This window comes from Neopsephotus bourkii, unplaced genomic scaffold (assembly GCF_033783945.1).
Source record: "Neopsephotus bourkii isolate Nb327-2 ecotype Australia unplaced genomic scaffold, CSIRO-AGI_Nbou_v1 NB_719, whole genome shotgun sequence".
Classification (NCBI taxonomy): domain Eukaryota; kingdom Metazoa; phylum Chordata; class Aves; order Psittaciformes; family Psittacidae; genus Neopsephotus; species Neopsephotus bourkii.
The window spans coordinates 2,177,969-2,201,924 of NW_026901218.1; the positions used below are offsets into that span (position 1 = coordinate 2,177,969).

At 41.8% G+C, this 23,956-nt stretch overlaps 1 protein-coding gene across 3 annotated transcripts in view; it reads left to right on the top strand.

The window, feature by feature from the left end:
• The window catches only part of PTPRG (protein tyrosine phosphatase receptor type G), a 404,332-nt gene that overhangs the window by 204,211 nt on the left and 176,165 nt on the right, over positions 1 to 23,956 (top strand). For all 3 annotated transcript variants that reach the window (XM_061354220.1, XM_061354222.1, XM_061354221.1), the window contains exons 4-5: positions 12,872 to 13,051; positions 18,600 to 18,748. In XM_061354220.1, coding sequence (XP_061210204.1) covers positions 12,872 to 13,051; positions 18,600 to 18,748 — 329 coding nt within the window. The remainder of the gene's footprint in view (positions 1 to 12,871; positions 13,052 to 18,599; positions 18,749 to 23,956) is intronic.

Consider the following 23,956-nt stretch of genomic DNA (forward strand, 5'->3'; position numbering starts at 1 on the left):
TAAGGAACATCTAGATTGTAAATGAATAGATTTCAGGCCTGGAGTAGAGGGTTTGTATGAACTATGCAGCCAAAGCTCTGTTGGAGGTGGAGTGTGTGGTTCTGCATAACAGGTGAACTGAAAATAATGGGTATGACAGGAGCTATATTTAAATGAGCTGAGTTGAAAGCAGGAAGGAATCGAGGAAAGCGATACACACAAATCAGGGTGAATTCTGTCCTCCACAGATCTATTCCTTTTGTCACAAGCAAAAATTGCTGTGGCAGAACATGAGGAGCTGTCTTCTGTGACCGAATGAGTCAAAACAACAGGCTGAGTTTGGCAAACGTACATGCCTGGTGGCACATGAAGGGGAAAGGAACAAAGGTTTTCTGGACAAAACTGAGCAAGAGAAAAGTTTCATTTTCCAGGACTTCTGAAGGATTTTCTTCTTGTGTAGAAGGAAACTTCAAGATCACAATTTCCAGTGTTTTAAGCAATGGAGTCATAGAACTTCTAAGCAAGAATTTGTCACAAAAGGTCAAAGTTGGGATTAATAATACTGTGAATGGGCCTTTATCCTAGCCAAGTTCCCGCTTTTGTTTCAAGTATTTTCATGTACATTTTGGAGTTCCAGCTAGTTTTGGTTTAAAAGAAGGAGACTGTAGAGCAAGTAATGTTTTGTACACCAGCAGACTACGCCAACATGGCATTAATTACTGAAGGTAATTAAAGTTATAGTTTAGAGTGGGATCAGATCAGAGGAGCAGCCCACAAAGGCTTTGGTATTTTATATGCATGCACAAGGGAGTTGGCCTGGTGTTATCAAAGTCAGTACCAGTCCTGCCACTTCAGGCAAAGACCGCCTTTCATATTTCATCTCACCAGTCTGCACTGGGGTCAGCCTACTGTCCCCACGCTGCTTTGGGACTAAGTCACCATCAGTTTGTATCATAACCTCTCATCATACAGACAGATAAGTACAGGAATAACTTTATTCCAGATTTACTTCTTAGCATTACTGAAATGACTTGAAATGTTCAAGTCATGTTCCTAAGATGGAGTCTTTTAGGTAGGGTGTGTTTTTATTTACAGAGTTTTCACTGTATTGAACTAACTGAAGGGTTAAAAGCACTCTCTGCTGAAAATAGCAAGTTACCTTTTTTATTTGATATAAAAGTTGAAATGCACTGTTCTTCCATGCTTCCAGGCACCAGTAATCTCAGTAATGCTGCACTGAATTGAATCTCCTCTTTGCTTTGGGCTTTTTGCCGCTCTTTCTTCCTCTATACCATATGGATCCTGTGTCCTTGTTATGTCAGACTTTCCCAAGGGCCACTCAGGTTGATCTCTATGGTCATCCTTTCAGTGAACATCATTCCTGCTTGCCAGTTTTCCCACCTAAAGAAACTTCCTATATACTGACCCAAGCTGATAAAAATGATGTATTTTTCTTCTTATCCCTCAAGAAGCTCCTGTTGGTTCGGGCGGTGTGGTGCGTGTTAGCGTTGCATCGGAAAGAGCCACGTTTCTCCTAAGTAGGGCTTTGTTATGAAGTTCATTTGACTGAAAATATTTTGCATGCTTAACTACCTGCTGGTGGATTTTTCTATGCCAAGTAATGTGTCAGGAGCTACCGGAGCATAGTAAGTTAATTACTTGTGTGCATACTGTGAAGGAAAAGCAAACAGCAAGGCACCAGTGATACGAAGAATGAGACTTCATTTCAGTCGCCAGAGATTGTGTTGTTAATGAATCCGCTCAATCAGCAGGGAATTGCTAATGTAGATAAGGCCAGGTATGGCTGTGTACTGATACAGAGATTTGTCCCTCAACCAAAACATTGTTTTTAGTGAGGGCTTGCTAATATTAAGTAGTTTTTCAAAAGCACCAATGAAATTGAAAAACAGCCTGAATAATTATGGCTGTCTTCAAAAGGCACGATGATGATGATGGTTTAATGTGCTTTGCAGACTCCATATAAATCCAGTATCTTACAGATCTCATAGTTAAGTGATACACTTCAGATTCCATTTTATTATATATGTGACCATGGGCTGCTGTGACTAAACAGCACAGGGAAGTGTGTTCAAAGCTGGCTGCTGCCTTCCTCACATTGGGGTGAGAGAGGCAGGGATTGCTGTGAAAGCACCTGCCTTGCTCCCAAACATCCTTGATGGCGGTACATGAACATGCTCCCATTGCAGGGGGCAGGCAGCTGTGTAAGCTGCAGGCAGGGAGGGGAAGACACAGGTGATGCTCTTACCGTGCCCTGAGGAAAATACATCCCAGTGACAAGCCATGCCCTGAAGCCTGCAAGCTGCAGCCTGGGGTGACCATCACTAACTGAAATCTTCATGCAGTGCTGGGGAAAAGAACATTTATTCGAGATTTATTTATTTATTTTATTGTTTGTTTGCTTATTTTCTTTCTCTCCCTGGTTTCCCTCTATTCTCTTTCTCTCTCTTTTTTTCTCTCTGTCTCTCTGTTTCACTCAGTGTCTGAACGTGCACCAGTGGTACTGCAGGAGTGAATCTCCCGCACTGCTCACCCCGGCTGCATCCCTCATCCCAGTCGCTGTGCTGCCAGCTCTTTGCAGCAGCTGGATTTTCCCCACAGCACCTGCTTAGCTGTTAGTGTGCAGGTTCCCCACTGCAGAGCAGTGCCGGAGGGAGGAAAGAGGCTCCATCCGTCCTGGCTGGGGAATACTGCAGGGACAGGGGACAGCAGGGCAGGAGGGGGAGTACTGCCAGTGCTCTCCTCCAGCACTAACATCCATCCAGACAGGAGGATGTTCCAGCAATGGAATAAGATCCACTGCAGGAGCATTCAAGTTTTTAACCCTGGACTTTCCTAATTGGAAAACTAAAGCTGGTTTTGGATAGCTTAATCCCTTCAGCGTAACATTCTGGAAATGGCTGATACACAACAAATATGAGAAACATGGGTCTAAGTGTTCTCTGTCAGCTACAGAAGCAGTGCTGTCTGCTAGAATACCTCAGGCTGGACACTATGGCTGCTAATAGTCTTCCTATTTATTCCAATTCCTGATGCTCTTAAAGTAATGGTAGAGACATAGACTGAATGTTAATGGAAGTTGAGGCCAGGGTTCACAATGTGTCCTTAAGTAAAAGCTGGCAATCCCCCAGGAACTCTCCCGGGAGCTATTTTACTGGTGCATATTAGTGAAAGGGACAGCTGGATTGAGAAGGCTGTTGTAACAGGGATGCCATTAAGAACTTAGCTGAGTAAAAGTTGATTTTCGCCTTAAAAGGAAATATCATAGCAGAGCCAGTGCTTGTCAATGCTTAATGAGTGATTTCAGGGACTGCAGTATTGTCTGTGTTATAATTAAACATTAAGGTCCTAGTATGGTGGCTGTCTTCTGGTCAGGTTGGGATCTGCTTTGAACACTTCTGTGTATTGTAAATTATAAACCTGAGCCCAAGCAACGAGTGAAAATAATTTCTGTAGCAGGTTTCTTTCGAAATCATGAGTACTTTCACTCCACCAGAGCCTCTGGATAGGCTTTATTGATATCAACCCTTCCCTTTATTCCCTTTCTATATTGCTCTGTGCTCTCTGTGGGTGTTTTATTAACCTGCATCCTGCAAAAATTCAATAAAAATATACAATTTTTTCCTTTCTTTCCTCCTCCTTTTCTTTGTTTTTTTTTTTCCTGCCGGCTTTCAGAGGCAGAGCTCTGGGGAAGGCTCCTTTGGTTCATTAGGAGGAACAGATGGGAATCAAGAAAAGGTACTTTGTGTTCCCATCCCCACCCAAATTTGAGGTAATTAAGTTACAGTGAGGCATCATTTACGTTAGCAGTTGCTTTGGTGAAATCAAGGCTATTAAGGTACATGTGAGGAGCGGTAGGATTCAAGTCTGTGGTGCTTTGAGGAATAATTGGAAGTGTGTTTTTCCCAGACCTTTTTGCAGGCAGCCTGGCAGCGAGGTCCACAGTGGGACAGTTGAGTCTTGCACAGTTGGTCTGCTCTTTATCTCTGCAGCTCTCCTCGAGTTTTGCGCAATCCTTGCAGATGTTCTGATGGGAGAGGTGAACTTCCCTGTTTTATAAAGGAAGGGAGAGAAACAGCATGGAGCTGTTGACGGTAAGGAAGTGGGCAGAGAAGCAACATGGGAATTTGAGATTTCCTGTCTTAAATGTCATGGATTATTACTGTCACTGTTGTTCAGTGTTCATCTCTGAGCCACTGGGCAGGTTCAGCAGCGCAGGAGCTTTGATGCTTCAGCAGGATCTCAATCAAGCCCTCAAAAAACGCAAGATCTCTGTTTTAAGGACAAAACAGCCCCATGAAAGGGTTCCTTAGCCCACCATGCTGTTTTTGCAGGTTTCCCTCTTGCCTCACTCTTCCTGCTGTCTCAGGTCTCTCCAATCACAGTTGCAGTTTGGGCTGTGCCCTGTGGGGACCATCACCCACAATCCGGTGATAGGGTCACAGGCACAGAGCAGCAAGCCGCCTGCTCAGCCCCACTGCTCTTGCCTGCTCTGGGTGTTGGCAAGGGATGTTGTAATTAGCACCAAGCCAAATTCAGACCCTCTTCCTTCCTCTTCTTTCAAGAAAATCTTCTCGAAGCCCACAGGGCATCTAACAGCTTCTGGGTGGGAATGTTTCCTGCCTAGTTCTTCCTCTTTTTCCTCTGTTGTATTTTCTCAGAGCTTTATTCATGCTGTTCATTCTCCTTGGAGTAGCCCTGATGGAACCATGGTTTACGTCAGCTTTGCAAGTGCCTGTTTTCCTTCTTCATCCGTTTAATCCCATGAAAAACCAGACTCATTTCTTCTTTTATCTTTGCCTTTTGGCAGAATTGGCTTTTCCATTCTCTTCTGTTCCTTGGGAAGGTTGGTCACCTTTCTGGTGTACAAGTGGATTATCCAGATTGCTTTGGAGAAGAAAACATGAAGCAAGGACGGTGCAGAATAGGGGAGGATAGCCCAGGAGGGGTGCACATGTTCAAATTTGAGGTGCTTCATGTTGGGTTGCTTGCACCTCTGTCTTACACGGTTCATTTCTAAGCTTTTTGAGGCAGGAGCTGTTTTCTGCTGTATATGTGGAAGAATGTCTGTGCTTGGGCACTACAGTAATATATGTATTTCTGCTGTCAAGGCCCATCATTATACAGCTGTTGCCCTGTACAGGAAAAAAGGATAGTGAAAGAGAGACCCTTCTGTGCAGAAAGTTGTCCTGGACATGACCTGCCCAAGGCACTCGTGCCCTGTCTGAGTCGCCCATTACAGAAATATATGTCTTCCTCTCAGTAACACAAAGTGCTGTCGTTGAGCTACTGCATTGATTCATAATACATCTTAATTCAGTAATTTCCATTAAGATTTATACTTTGAAAAATTATATTTAGGAAAAAATCTATTTTTATGTCTGTCCCTTGCCTTCATGGAGCTTTACTCAACTAGTATAGGAATAGAAAAAAGTAATTTACAGTGTCTTCATAGAAATTAATCTCCTGTTTTCTCCTTATAGTGTGTAAGTTATCACTTCATTTATTATATGCAGCTCAGAGGCGAGCAGTTTTAAAAAGCCCTCAGACAGTTATGAAATGAATGGTGTGAGATATCAGGTACAGCTATTAAAAATGCAGAAAATGAGAAAAAACAGAGGATGTAGATGCATGTTGTCTCCACCACTTGCCACCATCAGACATTTCCTGGACCACAATTTATCCTCCCACTCAGTGAGTTCTGCGTGATAATTTCATTGATATTGTTGTCCTCTGTGTGCTCAATATAAATAATATTGAAATGTTAGAGTTACAAACCTCCACAGCTCATTAGTTGTGTCTATCAAGAGTTTATTGTGTGAGACACCCCTTTAAAACCCCAAACTATGTTGCCAGTGAAGCTAAACTTAGTCCCTTTTTCACTTTCGTGTGGTGGTAAATTATTCAGCTCACAAATGCTAAAACTTGAAATGTTTATGGAAAAAGCTTGTTTTAGTAATTACATTTACTCCACTTTATTGTGAGCTTCCCGAAACATTTGTCTTAAGGTCCTGGCTTTTCCTGGTGTTGGCTATTTATCATACATTTGTGCCACTGACAGGTTGATAGGTACAGTGGGAGCTTCATGCAAGATTCATGGCAGCTTCATACTTTTTTTGAGGAACAAAATTAGGATGCAGAAAGTATGTGTTTGGAAGGATATATATTAAAAACATCACAGTGTTTGTGACTGTTTAATACAGATGTTCACACATATACTAAGGAATGCAAAGGTTTTCAAAACGTGTTAACATACATATATAAAAACATCTATATATAATGTGTAACATACATGTTAAAAATTTGCCAAAGATAATTGAAGGTTATAAGGTGTAATTAAAGAACCCAGCAACAAACGTAGCATCTGTGGCTATGAGAATTTAAGGAGAATGTGCACCTTGCTCTTGTCTTCAGATTTAAAAGCTGCAGACATTATAGGACAGTTTATGTTTAGGAGCATGATTTAAAGCCTTTCTTTGCATTTGCCATGTTTTGACAGTGACACAGTATCAGTGACAGGATCAGTTTTGAAGATCAGCTTTGCTTTTGCAGCCCCAGGGCTGGGCACTTATGTAGGTCTGGTGGCATGGGTGCAGAAAGGAGTCATCGGGGCTTCTGATGTTGGTGGTAGCAGGTGCTCAAAGGTTATCTAAACCCCCAAACCCTTTTCATTCCCTCTTCCTGTATTTATGTTTGTTCCAACAACTGCCGGTTAAGATACCCCTTATCAGAGATCTGTCTTGGGGACATTTTCTTCCAGTTCTCCAGAAAGATTGTTCTTGTCTCTTTATGGCTCTCACGTATCTTGTGTACTCTTTTCTGTACTGTGCTTGCAGACTAGATAATGCTTAGACCTGTTTGGGTCTCAGCAAGCTCTTCAGGATCTTGCTCGTGTTATTTGGCCTTATTTTTCAAGCAGTAATTGGAATTTTCTGCAAGCATGAGTGTCTCACGTTAAACAGGGTGATGACAGAGAATAATAAAATTAAAAGCCCTTTTCCCCCAGGGTAGGAAATACTGGAATCTTTGTTCAAAACAGCACTGTGGACTCTTAACTACAGGCTCTCCTTCTCCATCTCTTTGATTTTGATAGCGCCATCATTTTAGAGCAAGAGAGTAAAACTTTTCCCCTAATATAATGATTCAACAGCCTCACTGCCTTCTCTGCAATGGGAAGACCCTGAAAGATGCCACTGATTTCTATCAACCCTTTAAGGGATTTCTATACCTTTACCACTGCAGCTTTGTGGAAATAATTCAACAAGAGATATGTCATTCAAATAATTCTTTTCTGCCTTATGTCTAAATGCAGTCATTAGGCTTCATCCTATGGGGTTCACTTTATTTCTTCTTGCTAGGGGGGGAATTGGAGGTGAGAGGAGAGGGTAAAAAGAGGCTGTTTTTATAACTGGTCTGGATCTGCAGTTACGTGCGTGTTCTCCTGTCATAGCTCAAAAGGTGTAAACACCTTTTCTGGTGCCTTCCTGGATTTACTGATACATTTGCTTTTGAATGGCAAAAAGCGATGGTAAGGTCTTAGTTTATGGCATCAAGTAAGAGTTTTTCAGTTTTTTTTCTTGTCCCAGCTAACAGAGAGAAGCCCCAGACTGACATTTTTGAAGGATGCTAAAATGCACTCAGTTCCGCAGTGAATTTCACTGGTATTTGTTTTAAACATCCTTTTTCCTGTTTGAAAATTTAGCCTGCTATTGTAGTTCATTGCTTGGTAGCTGAGAAAGAGCTCTTTCTCAGTGTAGGGAAAGAAAGAAGCTGGTTTTGTGTACTCGTGGTGACATTTCAGTGTTTCTTGAGATTTGTCTTGTGATGGAGCAGTTTGAGTATGACAGAGACTCAGGCAGAGATTTGCGACTTTAGTCTCACTCAGCTAAATGCTGAGATGGTTGGGCAGTTCATACCTGCCAGTCTGTGCAAAGAAAAGCATCCCTATTATCCAGAGCCTGTAAAATTTGCAGAGGTTCTTGCCTGTGTTGGTCTTTTTAAGTCTTTAAGCTACCCATCAGAGCTGTTGCAAGCAAAGGTTGGAAGGTTTTTGTGTGAAGAGGAAATGCTATTTCATTCCATCCATCCTTAGTAACTGGTTGTATTTCACCGTAAGAAAAGCCTGGAATTTCCCTTTGTATGCCCACTGGTGCTGAATGCCGTGGTATTGTCACACATCTGAAATAGCCAGATACCTCTGGAAGCTGTGTCGGAGGCTGGCCGCATTGACTTTCAGGTGAGATTTGGCTTTTAAACACTGGAATCCTTTCTGATATTTTTTATTTGCCTTGTGCTTTGAGCAGGAAGGCATTCTTCCCTGTGAGGGTGCTGAGGCGCTGGCACAGGGTGCCCAGAGAAGCTGTGGCTGCCCCATCCCTGGCAGTGTTCAAGGCCAGGTTGGACACAGGGGCTTGGAGCAACCTCTTCTAGGGGAAGGTGTCCCTGTGCACGGCAGAGGGCTGGAACTGGATGAGCTTTAAGGTCCCTTCCAACCCAAACGAATCTGTGGTATGTGAAGATGCCAAAAGTTATCAGTCCATTCTCTGTGCTGCTCTTGCATCAAATACTTCAGCTCCGGGATGGAGCTATCTGGTGTTTACCTTTGCTTGCTGGTTCTCCCACCATCTCAGTGGAAATATATAGTATTTACTAACACAGGTGAGGACTCTGTTTTTTTGAAAACAGAATGATTTGTCAGCCCTTAAAAGGCCAATTCCAATTCATTCCAAATTTCATTTGATTAAAGGCACCATGCTTACTGTTGGAAAAATGAAACACAAATAGCCGTAAATTACTCTGTTTCAGATGGGTAAATGTCACACACAGAATGATGGGACTTTTTTTTTTACTAGGTTTAAGTGAAATGGAGTCTTTATTTAGTGTCATGTTTTTACTTAAAAGCATTTATTTAAAGTTCTAAAAAACAAAGAATTCAATAAAGCAAGACAGGTGTAACTGCAAATGATTAATGATATAATTCTCAGTACTTTATAAAGTGTCTAATGCTGAAGAGATTTATACAGTGCAGAATGGCAATTGTGCTTTGATGGAAGGAATAGGTAATCAATACGTGCAAGCTTAGAAAAAGTGTTCTATTTCCTCCTTTAATGATATAGGGTTTTCTGCAAGGCAAGGATGTCTGGAGCATGAGACACTTGGAAGAAGAATTAATTTGAAATCTGTAGTGGAAGATCAGTTTCAATTAAAACTGCACTTGAATGTCTGTGGCAAAAAGCAGGCAGTTAGGCCTAAAGCTTCTGATGGCTACCAGTGAATAAATTAATCCTTCTGCACTGTTCTTGATTAGTCTTTATAGGTTGTGGAGCTTATTTTTTTTCCTGGGTTTAGGATGTAATTTATTTACTTTGGTCTCAAGCTCAAACATTTTCTTCTCCTAACCCTAACCCGCCTTCACCATAGGATGGCTCCGATCCTGTGCTGCTGGGATTGGAGATGTTCGGGTCATGCCCTCTATTTCTGTCTAGAGTTGCTGCCATAATGGTGTCAGTCATATTGCATGTAATAATTTGCATATCAAAAACTTGTGAAGGAAATTAATGGAAAACCTAGCCATTTATAAAATCCTGTGCTGATTCTAACGAGCAGGTCTTGAACCTCTAAATCAGAGCTTACCCTTACGACTGTAATTTGGGATGTCAGGACTTGAAGTCACAGCACCAGCACTAAGTTGGGGGTTTGAATGGCTGAGAGAGTTTCATTGCATTAGATTTTTTCTTTAATAATTCAGCGTCAGGACAGAAACATTTTATGCATGAAAACTAATACTATCACAGGAAGAAAGCAGATACTGCTAGGCACTTTTTTTGTACATTATAGATTTAGAAGGAAGTGAAGCGACTGTATTTATGGAAGGAGATGTATTGCTATTAAATTAATCCAAGCAAGTTAAATTAATTTTTAAAAAGGCAGATTAAATTAATGGAGTGGTTTTTAATGATACAAAGCCTTTAAAGGTCTGTGAGAAACTACATTTCAGCAAGAGCCAGTCCAGGTACCTGGGTCACTTGAGGTTTTCATTCCATGCGGTGGTTTGTTTGTTTGTTTTATCCGTGTGCTTATTTTATTCATTTTGACAAGACAGTTTTCACTGCAAATTGGCTGAGAGCTGGCTATACTTTTTAAGTACACATACAAATAAATTTGTGACAGAATGCATGCAAGGAGCCCTGAAATCCCTGTTAGAATGAATCTGTCTTCTAAGGGAAAAAAAGAAATCTCCCCATTGACACCAGGATACTTAAAAAAGACAAACTTGAGCACACAGCTCCTTTTGAATGCACAGCTGAAACCACTGCGATAGCCTCTCTGAGCGGAGTGATTTTGAAAGCTCGCTCCATGTTTACAACAAAGCCAAAAAGCAGGAGCTGGCAGGTTTGATGATTATGTATAGCACTAAACGTTTTAAAGCAAATTCCCAAATTTCGTGGAGTCAGTGCAAGGTTATATGAAAAGTAAATCTGAATTGCCAATTAATGCACTGCAAACCAATTACCGAGAACATCCTGCTTCAGGAAAAATACCTGTGTTTGAGTGGAACATGTCTGGTTTTCCTTATGTAGGGTTTTTATAATTCTGTTCTTCTTGGTTGTGGTATATTGGGAAATTAACTGAAAGTGGCTTTTGCTGACAGTACAAGTTGAGTTGTGAGATAAACGAAACTGATTTTTAACCTGGGCAGATAATGTAAATGATTTTTAAAGGATGTTGCAGTTTTCCCTAATTGTAGTTGAAAGTAAAACACTTTCTTGTTGTTGTTTTGACTCATAGAGCATTTGTGTGCGATGAGTATAGCACAACATCTTGCTATTGATTAAGTGTCCTGCTTTAGCCCATGGGAAGATAGGAAGAATGCATTTTACAGCTAGACAGATTAAAACCCAGTGGCCAAAGGAGCTGGCCTTTACAGCTGCTGGGTTTGGATGGCACTAATTGAATTTACATACAAATTGAATTTACATACCGCTTCTCAGATGAAAGGGTGAAAAATACATATTGGTGCATGATTTGCTGCTGTCTAGTTATTGAACAGATATGCTATGTAGTTCAGAAGTATGATACAGGTATGACATCAGGGGTCTTGGGAGGGCAGAGTTCAGCTCTGGGCTGCACTTTGGTTTAGGTAGATGAGCTTGGGCAAATTGCTTCCCTTCTCAGGCCATCAATTTCCCTGTCTTTATATGAGAATAGCATTGCTGATCCCTGCTGTAAAGCACTTCAAGAACCATGAGCGAAAAGTGCTTGACAAGAGCTCTGTGCTATTGTTTCAGGAGCTTAAACCACTGTTTGCACTCGTAGGAAGATAATCTCTTCGTCTCTATTAATACAATTTAAGAGTTGGAAAGGGAGGTCATAAAAAAAATCTGAAATTCACTGGAGATCCTACTGCAGCCAGAGGTGTGCTGCAAGGTGTGCTGCTGAGGGTTCCTGGTGTTACAGTGCATCTAGAGCTGGAATGTGCCTGAAACCTTTTATTTTTACGTATTATTGACTGTTCATGCTGGAGAACCTCACCAAATGGGCAGGGTGAGTTAGGGCTGAGGTGGACAACCCCTGGCAGATGGAGTGATGTTTGTGTTACTGTCCCTTGCAGCTCCACTGCCACACCACAAGACACTGCTGCTTTCCTTCTCCCAGCAGCAGTGCTGGTGCAGTCCTGTTGTGAAACTTGGTTACACAACTTGGGGGCTGAGGACTCATAAATAGACCAAAAAGTAATCTGGAGCTGGGAAAGCTCCAGAACCAGAGCAGGATGCACTCCTTTTCCTGTGCCTGCGAGTTGGGTGGATAGCTGTGGTAACAGTAGTGTGATATCCAGTAGTTTTTAGACTACTAAAAAAAGACTTTAAAGTGTTACGCTGAGACTGTGAAGACCCCGATGTGCTGGGGACAGAAGCATTTCAATGTAATTCCTCTTTGCAGCTGTAGCATTCTCCACTCCTACTGACCTTCAACAGTGGCTAGTGATGGGCTCACAAAATACAGAAACTTCTGTGGCTTTAAACTTATCCCTGCAGTTTTTTTAAATGAAAGAAAAAAAAAAAGAGTGAAGGTGTGTGAGGGGAGGAGAGGTGACTGTTTGGCTCTGTGTTTGCTTTTGCCTAGCTGTCATGTAATACGGATGACTTTGATGTGTCCATATGCAAGACATTGCCATCAGTCCTTGGAGCTTTTCATTTACCATTTGACTTGACTTGTTTTGAGAGAGTAGTTTACATGAGCTGAGAACAGAATGTGCTAGTAGAAAAAGCAAGCTAATAACAAAAGAAAGTTACAGTGATTTTTTGGCGGGCCATTGTCCTTTTTACTTCCTCCGTCCAAAGTAATTGTTTTTTCCCTTATTTTCTTCAAATTGGCTAACATACACTTAGCTTAATTCTTTCTTTTTATCTTTTATGGCTTCAAAACCTTCAAAAGAAATGCGATCATTAATAAAGATCATATCGTAGCAGAGTAATGCACAAACATGAGTTAATTGGTAGGGGTGAAGTTATTTGTCTCATGAGAAAAGGTCAACTATATCATAATGTATTAAGGCTGGAGCTTTAGGAGAGTTCCTATAACACCATGCTAATCGATAACATGCACGAGGGCAACTTGGAAGTCATGGATAGTTTTATAGAATAGGAAGTAAAAAAAAAAAAAAAGGCCATTGTTCATTACTGCCAGAGGCAAAGTTGGATAACTGCACAAAGCTTATGGATTTCAAGCTCCTCATAAGCTTAGAAGTCTTAGGCAAGAAGCGTACCTGCGATGAAGTAACCTGGGCAGCTGAATTGCTTCAACCTCTTCCTTAAGAGTGATCCCAAACTGTTGAGCCGCTGGAATGTTAACTGGCATTGGTATGTTTTAACAGGTAACTCTGGTCCTGAGCACTGGGTTACTTCCAGCCAGAAGTGCGGAGGGTCTCACCAGTCTCCCATAAACATCGTAGACCATCAGGCCCACATTGGAGATGAGTATCAAGAGCTGCAGCTGGATGGTTTTGACAATGAATCTTCAAACAAGACTTGGATGAAAAACACAGGAAAAACGGGTATGTTCTTGTCTCTTTGTCTCCATAACCTGCCTGCAGTCAGTTAAAAATTCAAGCCATGTTCAATTCTCTTCCATTTTAATTCTTCTGTTGTTTGATTTTTGCTGCCTTTTTTTTTCCCTTTAATATAATTTTCCAGCAGCAGCAGCTACCTATCTGTGCCTCTGCATTCTGTGCAAAGCTAGTTCTGCAGATTGATTTTAAGGGGGTTTAGTTGGGGTTGTTTTTTTTAGTATAAAATAATTCTCTTGGTAGTCAGTTGTTCCTTAGAATAAAAGGCTGTATAAGAGTTTCAAGGTGTAACCTTGAATTACCCGCTTTAGGAGGCCATAAAATCTAATCCAAAAGAATGCTGAGATGCAAGGCTCAGGGGGAAGGAAAGGGGAAGTCTTAGAAACTGGAAAGTTTTTGAGAAGAAAGAGCAATAACTGCTCAGAGTAGTGGGGGCTCACTAATGTGTTTCTGCTATGATTATAGCTGTGTGTTCTTTTCTGAACTGACTCCTCGTCTGCCTTGTCTGTTCTGGCTTTTAGAGAAAAGAACAGTCAAGAGCATTGCTTATTTTTACCAAAACAGTTCACTGAAAGGTCAAGTTTGATTTATGTGCAAAGCCACATGCATTTGATTACTTTTTAATTCTAAAAATGTAAAAAGCAGAAATTTAAGGCTACCCTCTTCATTTGACAAGGTCATATCTTTTTTGGGAAAGTGAATTAAACCACTAATTAATTCAATTTTATTTATTGGAAGTATATTTTTGTCTTTATTAACATTCGACACACATCTCCCTATAGTGCTTTATGTAATGTGTCCCTGCTCAGTGGGCTGCTAGCAAAACCCAGGGCATGTACCTGCTCCAGGAGTCTGCAACACAGCTGTGATTGCAGCATGACCTCAGATACACCCATTGCTTCCAGGGGGACTTTAGGTCTGAGCCACAACTTAAGAGTCCAGCAAGCACTTCAGATCCAGTTCCAGCAATTCAGGATCTCAGCAGGAGTTGGTAGTCATTGCCCCTCAGATGAGATGGAGTGACAGGCTGTGATCCTGCTTTCTGTCACCCCAAAGCACAGCCAGTTAATGTAAACCACCACCAAGCATAGCTTGGTATTTTGATGCATTACTGAGTTTGTTTTTTTTTTCTCAGCTTCACTAAGAAATGGCTCCTGTTTGCTTTGAAATCCTGACTTTGTTACCCTTTGTATCGGTGTGAGGTTCAGGCAGGGTTGAAGCTATGGAAATTTGATGCTCAATTAATCTATTCATGTTATGCACCCTGCCCTTTTGATCACAGAGGGGTGTTTGTAGTAACCAGCAATAAATATAATTAGAAATACCACAGAAAAATGATGGTGCTATTCTAAGAAAGATGGTAATGCTGTACTGTATGTGTAATAGGAGCATATTGCTGTACATATAACAGGAAACTGTGTTAGAATCATAGACTTATTTAGGTTGCAAAAGACCTTTAAGATCATTGAGTCCAACCATTAACCCAGCACTGCCAAGTCCATCACTAAACCATGTCCTTCAGTGCCCTATCTACATGTCTTTTAATTACCTTCAGGGATGGTGACTCCACCACCTCCCTGGGCAGCCTGTTCCAGTGCTTGACAAACCTTTTGGTGAAGAAGTATTTCCTAAGATCCAACCTAAACCTCCCCTGGTGCAATTTGAGTCTTATTTCCTCTTGTCCTATTGCTATTGAACTATTTCAGGCAGTTGTAGGGAGCAGATAAGGTCCCCCTTGAGCCTTCTCCAGACTAAACCCCCCAGGTCCCTCAGCTGTTCCCCATCACACTTGTGCTCCAGGCCCTTCACCAGCTCCATTGCCCTTCTCTGGACCTGCTCCAGCACCTCCATGTCTCTCTTGTAGTGAGGGGCCCAGAACTGAACACAGGATTTGAGATGCAGCCTCACCAGTGCCCAGTACAGGGGATCTATCACTGCCCTGGTCCTGCTGGCCGCACTGTTGCTGGTACAAGCCAGAACCTTGTTCTATTGAACTGAAACATGCCAGCAGATTTTCCAGTCTCCACACAGTTGGCAATGAAAGCTGTATCCTCCCTCTTCTCTGCTGGGTGATTTTAGCACTGCTGCTATATTTGATTTCCTCACCCATTGGGGTATGGATTTTTGCTGACATGTTATTGCTTCGCAGAGCAGCAGTAACTGTCACTTTTCATGGTAACTTATGGCCTTTTCCTGGTAACGTGAAGACCCTTTTTGCCTTGCTGTCATCCCCCATTACTTCTGCTGAGCTCTTAACTCCTTCCTTATTTTATCAAGTCCTTTTCTTGGTTTCCTGACCTGTTGAAGAAACTTGCCTGGGACTGATTTTTGAGGTGGTAAGTGGTAGAGCAGCAACCCAAGTAGGATGTTTTGGCTTGTGGGTAGAACGTAGAGGCAGGCTGTGCCATAAATTGCAATGTATTTTGGCAGCAGAGTCTTGGAGCAGATGGCCACATGAGACCTTCATATTGCAGACTGACAGAGACAGTAAACTGAATATCTGTTTGAGCAATGGTGACGGATGTAGAGGGCATTTCTAAGCAATTAATGACTGGTTAAAAGAGACAGGGGTCTGATGGGAAAGCCAAAGGCCCTTAACCTTGATGCTCATTAACTGGCAGGAAATGTGTTACTCAGGTTATTGTTATTGCTGTTGGACCCAGTAATTTATTTTTTTTTAGGCTAGAACAATTAGTTTTTTTTATGCTCTGAAATGTTAAAAGGTAAAGCTCTGTAGATTTGCTGTGCTTTTTCTTGTTTCCACCTCCCTAGTCCCATACCAGGTAAAGGGCAGACAATGTACACAAAACAGTATTTCATTCAGAAATGGAACTGGATTTGTCAAGCCCCTGTTTCAACTAGAAATGTTTTTGTGCAACTGGCAAAGGCCCTAACGTGGGTTCTACTATTTCATCACCATAGTAGCTGGTTCCCAAGTGGTGAAGATCCCTTGGAGAGTTTTAGCACACTTCATAGCTGTATTTGCATTAGTTGTTTTCATTTGTGCCACTGTACAATTAAGTGTTACATGGTGTCAGCTGGGCCTGAGGCTGATGAGGCTTCTTCAAACCCAACCTGCCCTGTGGGAAGAGCGCCCATGGGAGCAGTACCTTTGTGAGCAGTACACAGGCATTGCCACTTTACCTCTTTTTAGGTCACTGAGAACTTCTAAAAACCCCTTCCACTTAGAGAAACCTACTCAAATTTCTGCCAGAGGTTATGTTTTTGTTAACTACTTTTCCTACGTGATGTGCATCACGCTGGCTGGTCCTGACCATCAGATCTGCTCTGCTAAGGCAGGGAAAGAGCTGCTTTGTATCCAGGTTTGTTTTTGCTCTCACGACAGTGATGAGCATACAGTTCCATCCCTGATCCTGCAAATGGCATCATGCAGTTGTGATCCTGGTGGCCGTGCACCCCTTTCTTTGGTTTTGTAATCTCAGTTAAATAGGGGTTTTTAGTCAGTGGGTTTTGGGGGGCTGTTTCCTTGCTGTGCACTCCGTAGAAGTCATTGGATAAAAGCAGTGCCTCCCAAAGCCCTATAAGGTGATCTTTGCTCAATTCAGACCTGAATACTAGAGGTGATATGGGAGGGCAACCCCTGAATCGCTGGCAATAAGGGGATGCTGTTAAGATAGGAAGGTGATGGGAACACGTGTTGTGCAGCTCAGCAGTGTAAGAAATACTGTAAAATGAACAATTAGATGAACATTTCAGATTGTACATCCTCCTAATTATCCTTTTAATTATTCATCTAAAACAAGTAAAATGACCCCTGACAGAGCCATAAATGATTTAGGAACTATCAAATATTTATTAGATGCAACTGAATCCCCACAGAGGTTTTTAACAGATGCACCCGAATCTGCTTTCCTGTATTCCTCATCTCCTACAATTTTATCTATGGAATTTATAACCAATTGGGTGAGATTTCCAGCATTTAAAATACTGCTGAGCTCATTGAGAATTCTTTAAGGGAGGAAGAGAGCAGTGGTGCTTTCAAAGATTTGGTGTAAGACAGTAACTACCAGTAGTACCCTGGCTGAAACAGGCGGTATCCTGTAGCCAGTCCTGCACTGTCCATCATCCTACCCAAACAATTTGATGCAAAACCAGAAATCGTGGATTTAAAAATAAACCCTGTGATGTTGCTGACACAATTTAGAAACATCTGAACATCTGCAATTTAACATTTAGATGGTTTTAAAATAAACAATTTAGAGTTGAGATGTGTCTACATGGTGCAATTGCACCTGAGATGAGGCTGCCGTAGCCAACTGGCTGTACTCACAGGGGGCAGCAGAAAGCTTGTCCCACAGCAAAGCTGCCACTGGTTCACCCGCAGAGGAATAACTTTCATTTCACGATGATATACTTTGGGGTTTTTTCCACAGTAAATAAAATCCTCCCTCTTACATAATAAAATTGGATTTGTATTAATGTTCCCGTTCTGATGGCACACTTGGCTTGAGAACACAGAGAAATCCTTGTGGATTATGCTATTCCCATTAAAAAGAACTCAACAAAACCAACCCAAAAACTTCAATTGCAGGATTCTGGGCACAGTGAGCTGTGGGTCTGTAATGGCTTTTACAAGAACAAAATTCTATATCTAGTTCTGTTTTTAAGCAACAGTTTTGTAAGGGATGAGAAGAAAGGATTTTGTAGGGAGGAATTTTTAGGAATTGTGTGAGTTGCAAATAGGGGATGCTAGAAAGGCAGATGATCCTGTAGTGAGAGCAGCAGACAGGAATTTTGTGAAAGCTGGCTTCAGTTCTTGGTTGGACCACAGACCTCCTCTGTAACTTGTGCCTGCTTTCACCACACGATTTTGCCCTCTGTTTGGACCTAGGGCTTTTATTGTCACATAAAACACAAAGGGTTTTGACATGAAAAGAAAATACAAAGAAGATCCTCTTGACCCTTATTGAATCACATAATAATGTCAGAGTTACTGTAATAAACCCCAGTTCTTATGGAGGATGCCTCACGAGTGGGTCTCAGAGACATTATTATCACTCTTCCCATTTTACAGAAAGGAGGAGCAGGGAGCCTAAGGGAAGTACCCACCATGGGTAGCTATAGAGGTGGGACAGGGCACAGGATTCCCCCTGCTCCAACAAAATAGAGGCAATCCAACAAACAGAAGATCCATTTTTTTTCCTAACTTGTGACCTACAGACCTTCAGAGGTTTGTAAGGCCAAGGACCGTGGTAGCCATTACTGTCTGGAAACGCATTAAACAGATTTTGATGGAGCTTGACATTTAAATTTTAATCAAAGTCCAATAAGGAGGGCAAAAAGTCTTTGGGAAATTTGGACTTCGGGATTTTCTGTAGTCTGCATAGTTTCATAATCACTGTCATAATTAGCCAGCATTACTTGTAGGCTTTTTTAAACCAATCCCTGTAAAAAGGAAAATGGTGACCTGACATTTTACTTGCATTAGAAGAAGTGTTTGAATATAATGAGCAGAAACTAAATGCCTCTGAAAAGCTGTGCTAAGACCGTGTTTCTCGTTGTTCCATGTGTGCAGTTGCTATCCTGCTGAAGGACGATTATTTTATCAGTGGTGCCGGGTTGCCAGGCAGATTCAAGGCAGAGAAGGTGGAATTTCACTGGGGTCAAAGCAACGGATCGGCTGGCTCCGAGCACAGCATCAATGGCAAGAGGTTCCCTGTTGAGGTGAGTGGAAAAACATGTGCTTATGTTCTCTAAAAAAAAAATAAAATCAGAATGTATTGCTGTAGCTTGAGATGACTGTGAAATAGGGCAATGTTTCCTTCAGTGAACATATCACTTTCAAGGCCCTTCCGGCCCTTGCAGCACTCTATCTATCATCTGTTATGTGCTTTTGCAATGTCAGCTCTGAGCTCAGCTTTGCTACCGTTGCCAGCTCTCATGTCCCATGGGTTAAGTTGCAAACAGCCACTTTTCTCATTTCTCCCATAAGCTTTTCATGTGTGGGAGGATCTCCTTGTGAATATCCTCAAAGTGACCTCATTGTCCTCCAAATCTTTTCTTTCCCATGATGCTTACAAACAAGTAGCAGCATTTTTGGGAGCCTCAGTGCTTTCATTGCTATTCTTTGCACACATAGGACCTTCTCTCTACCTGTATTCCAGTGCGCTCCCTTGCCTTGTTTTAATGGGATATCTACATAGATCTGTGCAAACAGCAGTGTGTTTGCTCTGCTTCTGCAGGAGCCAGCTGGACCTGGCCCAGCCCATGTCTAACAGTGCTCAGTTACCACAGCATAGAGCTGTGCCACACCAGGAGCAAGGTGTTGGCTTCGGCACAGCACCCTGTGAACGTGGCTGTGCTCAGAGCATGATGCTGGGTGACTGCCTGCAGCAAGGACATGCCTTGAGGTAGCAGTTAGGGTCCCGGCACTGTGGGTGCTGTGAAGCCCTATGCAGTTGGGTCTTGGCTTGTGACTGGTAGTCCTAGGTCCCTCTCTCTCTCCTCAGCACAATGTTTTCTGTGTCAATAGAGTTTGTTGATACTTTTCACTCTGTATTCAAGGTTTTTCGTGGTGAGATAAAACAGATGTTATCTTGGGATTACCTTTGCCTGTTAGGAGGCAGATAAGCCCTTTCAGAGCATGACGTGTGGATGTGAGCAGGTTGAGGGGAGCTGCACTTGGGGGCAGAAATGGTTGTTTTGTGAGCTGGGTCTTGCAAGAACTTGATTCAGTCCCCAGCTTCTCAAAATTGGTCAAAATGCAGATTTAGACAACTTATACTTTTCAGGAGGTGGGAAAGGGCTTCCAAAGCACAAAGGGATGTTGTTAACAAACCCTGAACAGATCCTTTGGTTATCACTTCCCTTCTCCAGCTGCCCCATCACATGAGAATTAGAAGCCATTTTTTGTCTCTCAGTTCTGAACCTGTACGTTGGATGTTCTATGAGACAGAGATTTTTTAATCTTAATGAGCTTTTCCAACAGCTTTTGGCTTGATGTAGCTGTGATTTCTCACAAGGGGCCACCCCTGAACACATGGAGTAAAGACCCAAACATTGTCATGCTGCCCTGTCTGTCTCAGTTGGCAATACTTTCGAAACATATTTCTGGGTGGCAGAAGCAGCACTTGGGAAGTACCAGAGCCAGGCAGCTCCTCTTTTGAAATTTCAGGGAGTGGAGGTGGCAAAGGAGCCCAGACCTTCATGTCTGTCAGAAACAGAGAAGTGGAAGTACTTTCGTACAATGCCAAGGCCATTCGATGCCGGCTTGATGAGTGGAAGCTGTTTTAGTTGGGGGGAAAAAAGCAAATTCCTAAAAAATAAATTTTCTTGGTTTTAAATATTCTTTGTTTCCTTTTCAATTGGTTGGAATACTGATTTTTTTCTACTTTAAAATTGGAGGGGCGGGAGGGAGGGAGACTGTCTTTCAGAATTTAGGTCAGACTTTCTGAATGCTGTGCAAAATAAATTCCTATATTGGATAGGTTTAGTGTTAATCCTAATAATGAAATGTAATTTTCCAAGTGATTTTTATTCATTGCAATGAGGAACTTCTGTTCCCTGGCCTTCCTGGGTATGATGGCATTAGCAGAATTCCCACAGCCTTTCCTTTACTGTTTTGTAAAGGAAGAAGAGTTTCCAAACTGAGCCTTTCCAAGTTGTGATGCAGCCTGCCTCCTGCCCAGGAATTCCAAAGTTCAGTCACATGCTGAAAAGGATTTTCATGGGTAGATTTTGAAGGATCCAGTTGATCCAAGGTGATAAAGCTGAGTCCCCCTTGCCAACACATGCTAAAAAAGTCCTCATAGTTGGGATTCGCCCTCTCAAACAGTAACTGTACATGTATGCATGGTGGAGCTTTTAATTTGTAATACTAATCGTAGTTCAGCTTCTGTCTGTCTGATGCAACCCTAATTGCCTGATGCTGGGAGGTCTGTGCCAGAAATACTGTACTTCCTTTGAACAGCAGAATTTCTAGGAAGGCTGTAGAAAGGAAAAACCTTTCTACAAAACCCTATCCTGCAGAGCAAAGCCCAAATCATTCTGATTATTCCAAGCCCATGGAGGTAGGTAAGGCTTTCTAGGAGCACTCGGCCATTGGCATTCCAGGTCTGCAGCAGTTACAGTGGCGATGCAACTGAAAGGAAACATTTTCTGAGTCTAATTGTGCAACCAGATGTGGACTATGCAAAACCCATTAGTCCCAAGCACATCCCAAGGGAACGCAGATAGATCAGCTTCATCCATAGTCTCTGCTCTGTGTACATGAAGTTTAGAAGTTGTTTTTCCTCTGGGAATCAAAGTGCTTGCTGGTAGTCTTTTTTCCTTGAGGAGGATGCAGAAGCTAATTAGAAATGGCAGATATAATACAAAGCATTATTGTTTGACCGTGTTGCTTGGTTTTTATTATTACAACTAATGTGTCAGATGGTAAGACTGTCTATGTTAATTGGTTTCCTTCATTGAAGCCCATCTGGATCATATTTTTTTGTGATTTATATGTTGAATTAGTGGGTAAGACATATGAGAACATCCTTTTGTTTCCTGCTTTCAAAGGCATGTTGGATCAAAGGTGTATTATCTTACACTACTCTTACGCATCTGTCCCATATTGTGATTCCTTTTCAGACCATGGCATAGGTAATGCTATTCCTTCATTATGTTGTCTTGATTGCTTATTTATTGATTAGAGTTTCATTGGTGATACTTGAGCCTCATGAAGCCATTTGCGAGCTTGGCTGTCTCTGAAGTAGCATTTATGAATAGACATGAATGTTTCCAACTTCCATCCATATCCAGGTTCCAGTTTGATACCTGGCCTGGTCAGCATTAGCCTGAAGTTTCTTTTCCCCTCCTTTTTGCCATGTTAGCACTATCATCTGGGTGAGGACAGGAACTGGTGCTGTGACGCTGAAGATAAAAGCGATACCATTAGCTTATTGCTGTGAGTGGAACACGAATCCTAATGAGGACATGGGCTCTGTGCCAGTTTAGAAAAAGCCTCTCCTTTTTTCCTCAAGCTAGGAAAGTTTCTAACATTGCATTCTCTCAATTTTAATGAATTGCTGACTCCCTTGTATTTTGTTACTGTTTTGCCCGCTATAATTACTCAGGTGGTTGTTCTTTCTGAAGTCGCAGTGGTATAAATGAACATGCAAACGCTGGAAACCGTTTAAATGGTGAAGTGACAAAATTAAAATCAAGATGATGAGCTTCCCCCAGGCCAGGAGAGAACTCAGGTTCCCCTCATTAGAGCCAAGATGAGTAATTGCAGCGCTTTAATCTCCCGTGTCACCGCACCGGTTACCAGCCCTGCCTGTGCAGAGCTTGCAGCACGCTGTGCCTGCTGGGAGGGAAACCCACTGCTTAATATTTCATAGGCAAGAGAAGAGCTGACGTGGCATTGCTGTGCTGTGCTGGCGGAGTTGGGCACCACCATACCAGCATAACTGTGTATTCATCTCTTTTGAGCTGCTTTTGTACTCATTTTTATGCAAAATGCTGATTATTTCTGTGAAGAGCAGAAATCAGAAGAGTGATTTTAATCATGACTCTGTTAATTTGATGTGAGCTTTGGCTGTTTATGAGCTTTCTCTTTAATGGTGCTAATTGTCAGTTATAATGTGAACACCATTATACAGTACTATACAGTAATTTATTTAGTAAATGAGAATCTTATTCCAAGGACCATACTGCAATATGCCATAGAGGCCTCATCCCTTTAATCTTACATGAACAAACTTGCACTGTCTAGGCCAAATTGGTAATAGGAACATCAACTTGGCTTCTGAAATAGCAGTGTGATTTCATACCCACAAGTGCCAACATGCATGTTTTTGGAGATCTCAAGTAGTTCTCCATTTAAAACAAAATAAAACAACAAAAAAAAAAAACAAACCCAACCCAGCAAAACCCCGCAAACCATCCCAACAGAAAATGAAGAGCTTTAATACACTTTCATGTCAATTAACGGGCTTTTATGTTTTGCTGATAGATTCTTTTTACTAAATTATTATTACAAAACAATCATTTGCATTAACAATTCTTGCTTTTCTTTAAGCCTGCTTCTTAGAAGGCTTTCCAGGTTCTACTGGTGTCTTTGTTCTTGCTACTGCTTTGATTTTCTTCCTTTTCCCTTTGAATATACATACTGATTTCAGCGTGGTTTAGATCCTACAGCTGGGTGCTCTGATTTGAATGCTCAGGTCTCCTGACTAAAGTTTATCACTCTGTACTATCCTGCCTCTCATTAGATCCCTTTAATCCTGATGTGTTGTATTATCACAGGTAGAAGACCGTCAGTGTCATTCATGTAGAAGAAATGTGTGGTATTCAGTGCACAAAAACCTTTACCGCAGGGAATAAACTGAGAGTAGTTAATGCATTTTGTTTTATCCTGGACATTAAGTCTTTCTATAACAGCTGGAATCCTCTACGGTGTATGTCCAGCCTTCTGTCTACCTGTGGACTGCATGGGAGAGGACTTTTTAATGTTAGAATTATGATCTCTTCTGTTCTTTAGTTTTATTCTTGGTGCATTTGTAAGCCTGTTTAGATTTGTGCATGCTTTTTGACATTCAAAGATGAATGTATCACAGTATGTTTTCTGCATATAGTGGAGAACTAACACCCTATGTTGCCGTGTTGCAGCTGGGTTTATTATTTCTGGCATCCAGCATACCTGGTAATGGTAATTTTGCAAAGATCTCGCATTGGCTTCCAGCACAAGTAAAGAGTAATTGTGAAACAGGGAGCCAGCCTTGGTTTTATTTCTTTATATTTTGTTTACTAGTTGCTATTCAAATTTCCTTGCATCCATCTGCCAGGATGTAGCAAAGCAGAAGTCAATAAATGATGGTGGGACCTAAAGGAGACCATTAGGAATATATCACAGTGAGAGACTTGGAGTAATTTTACTGTATTATTTCT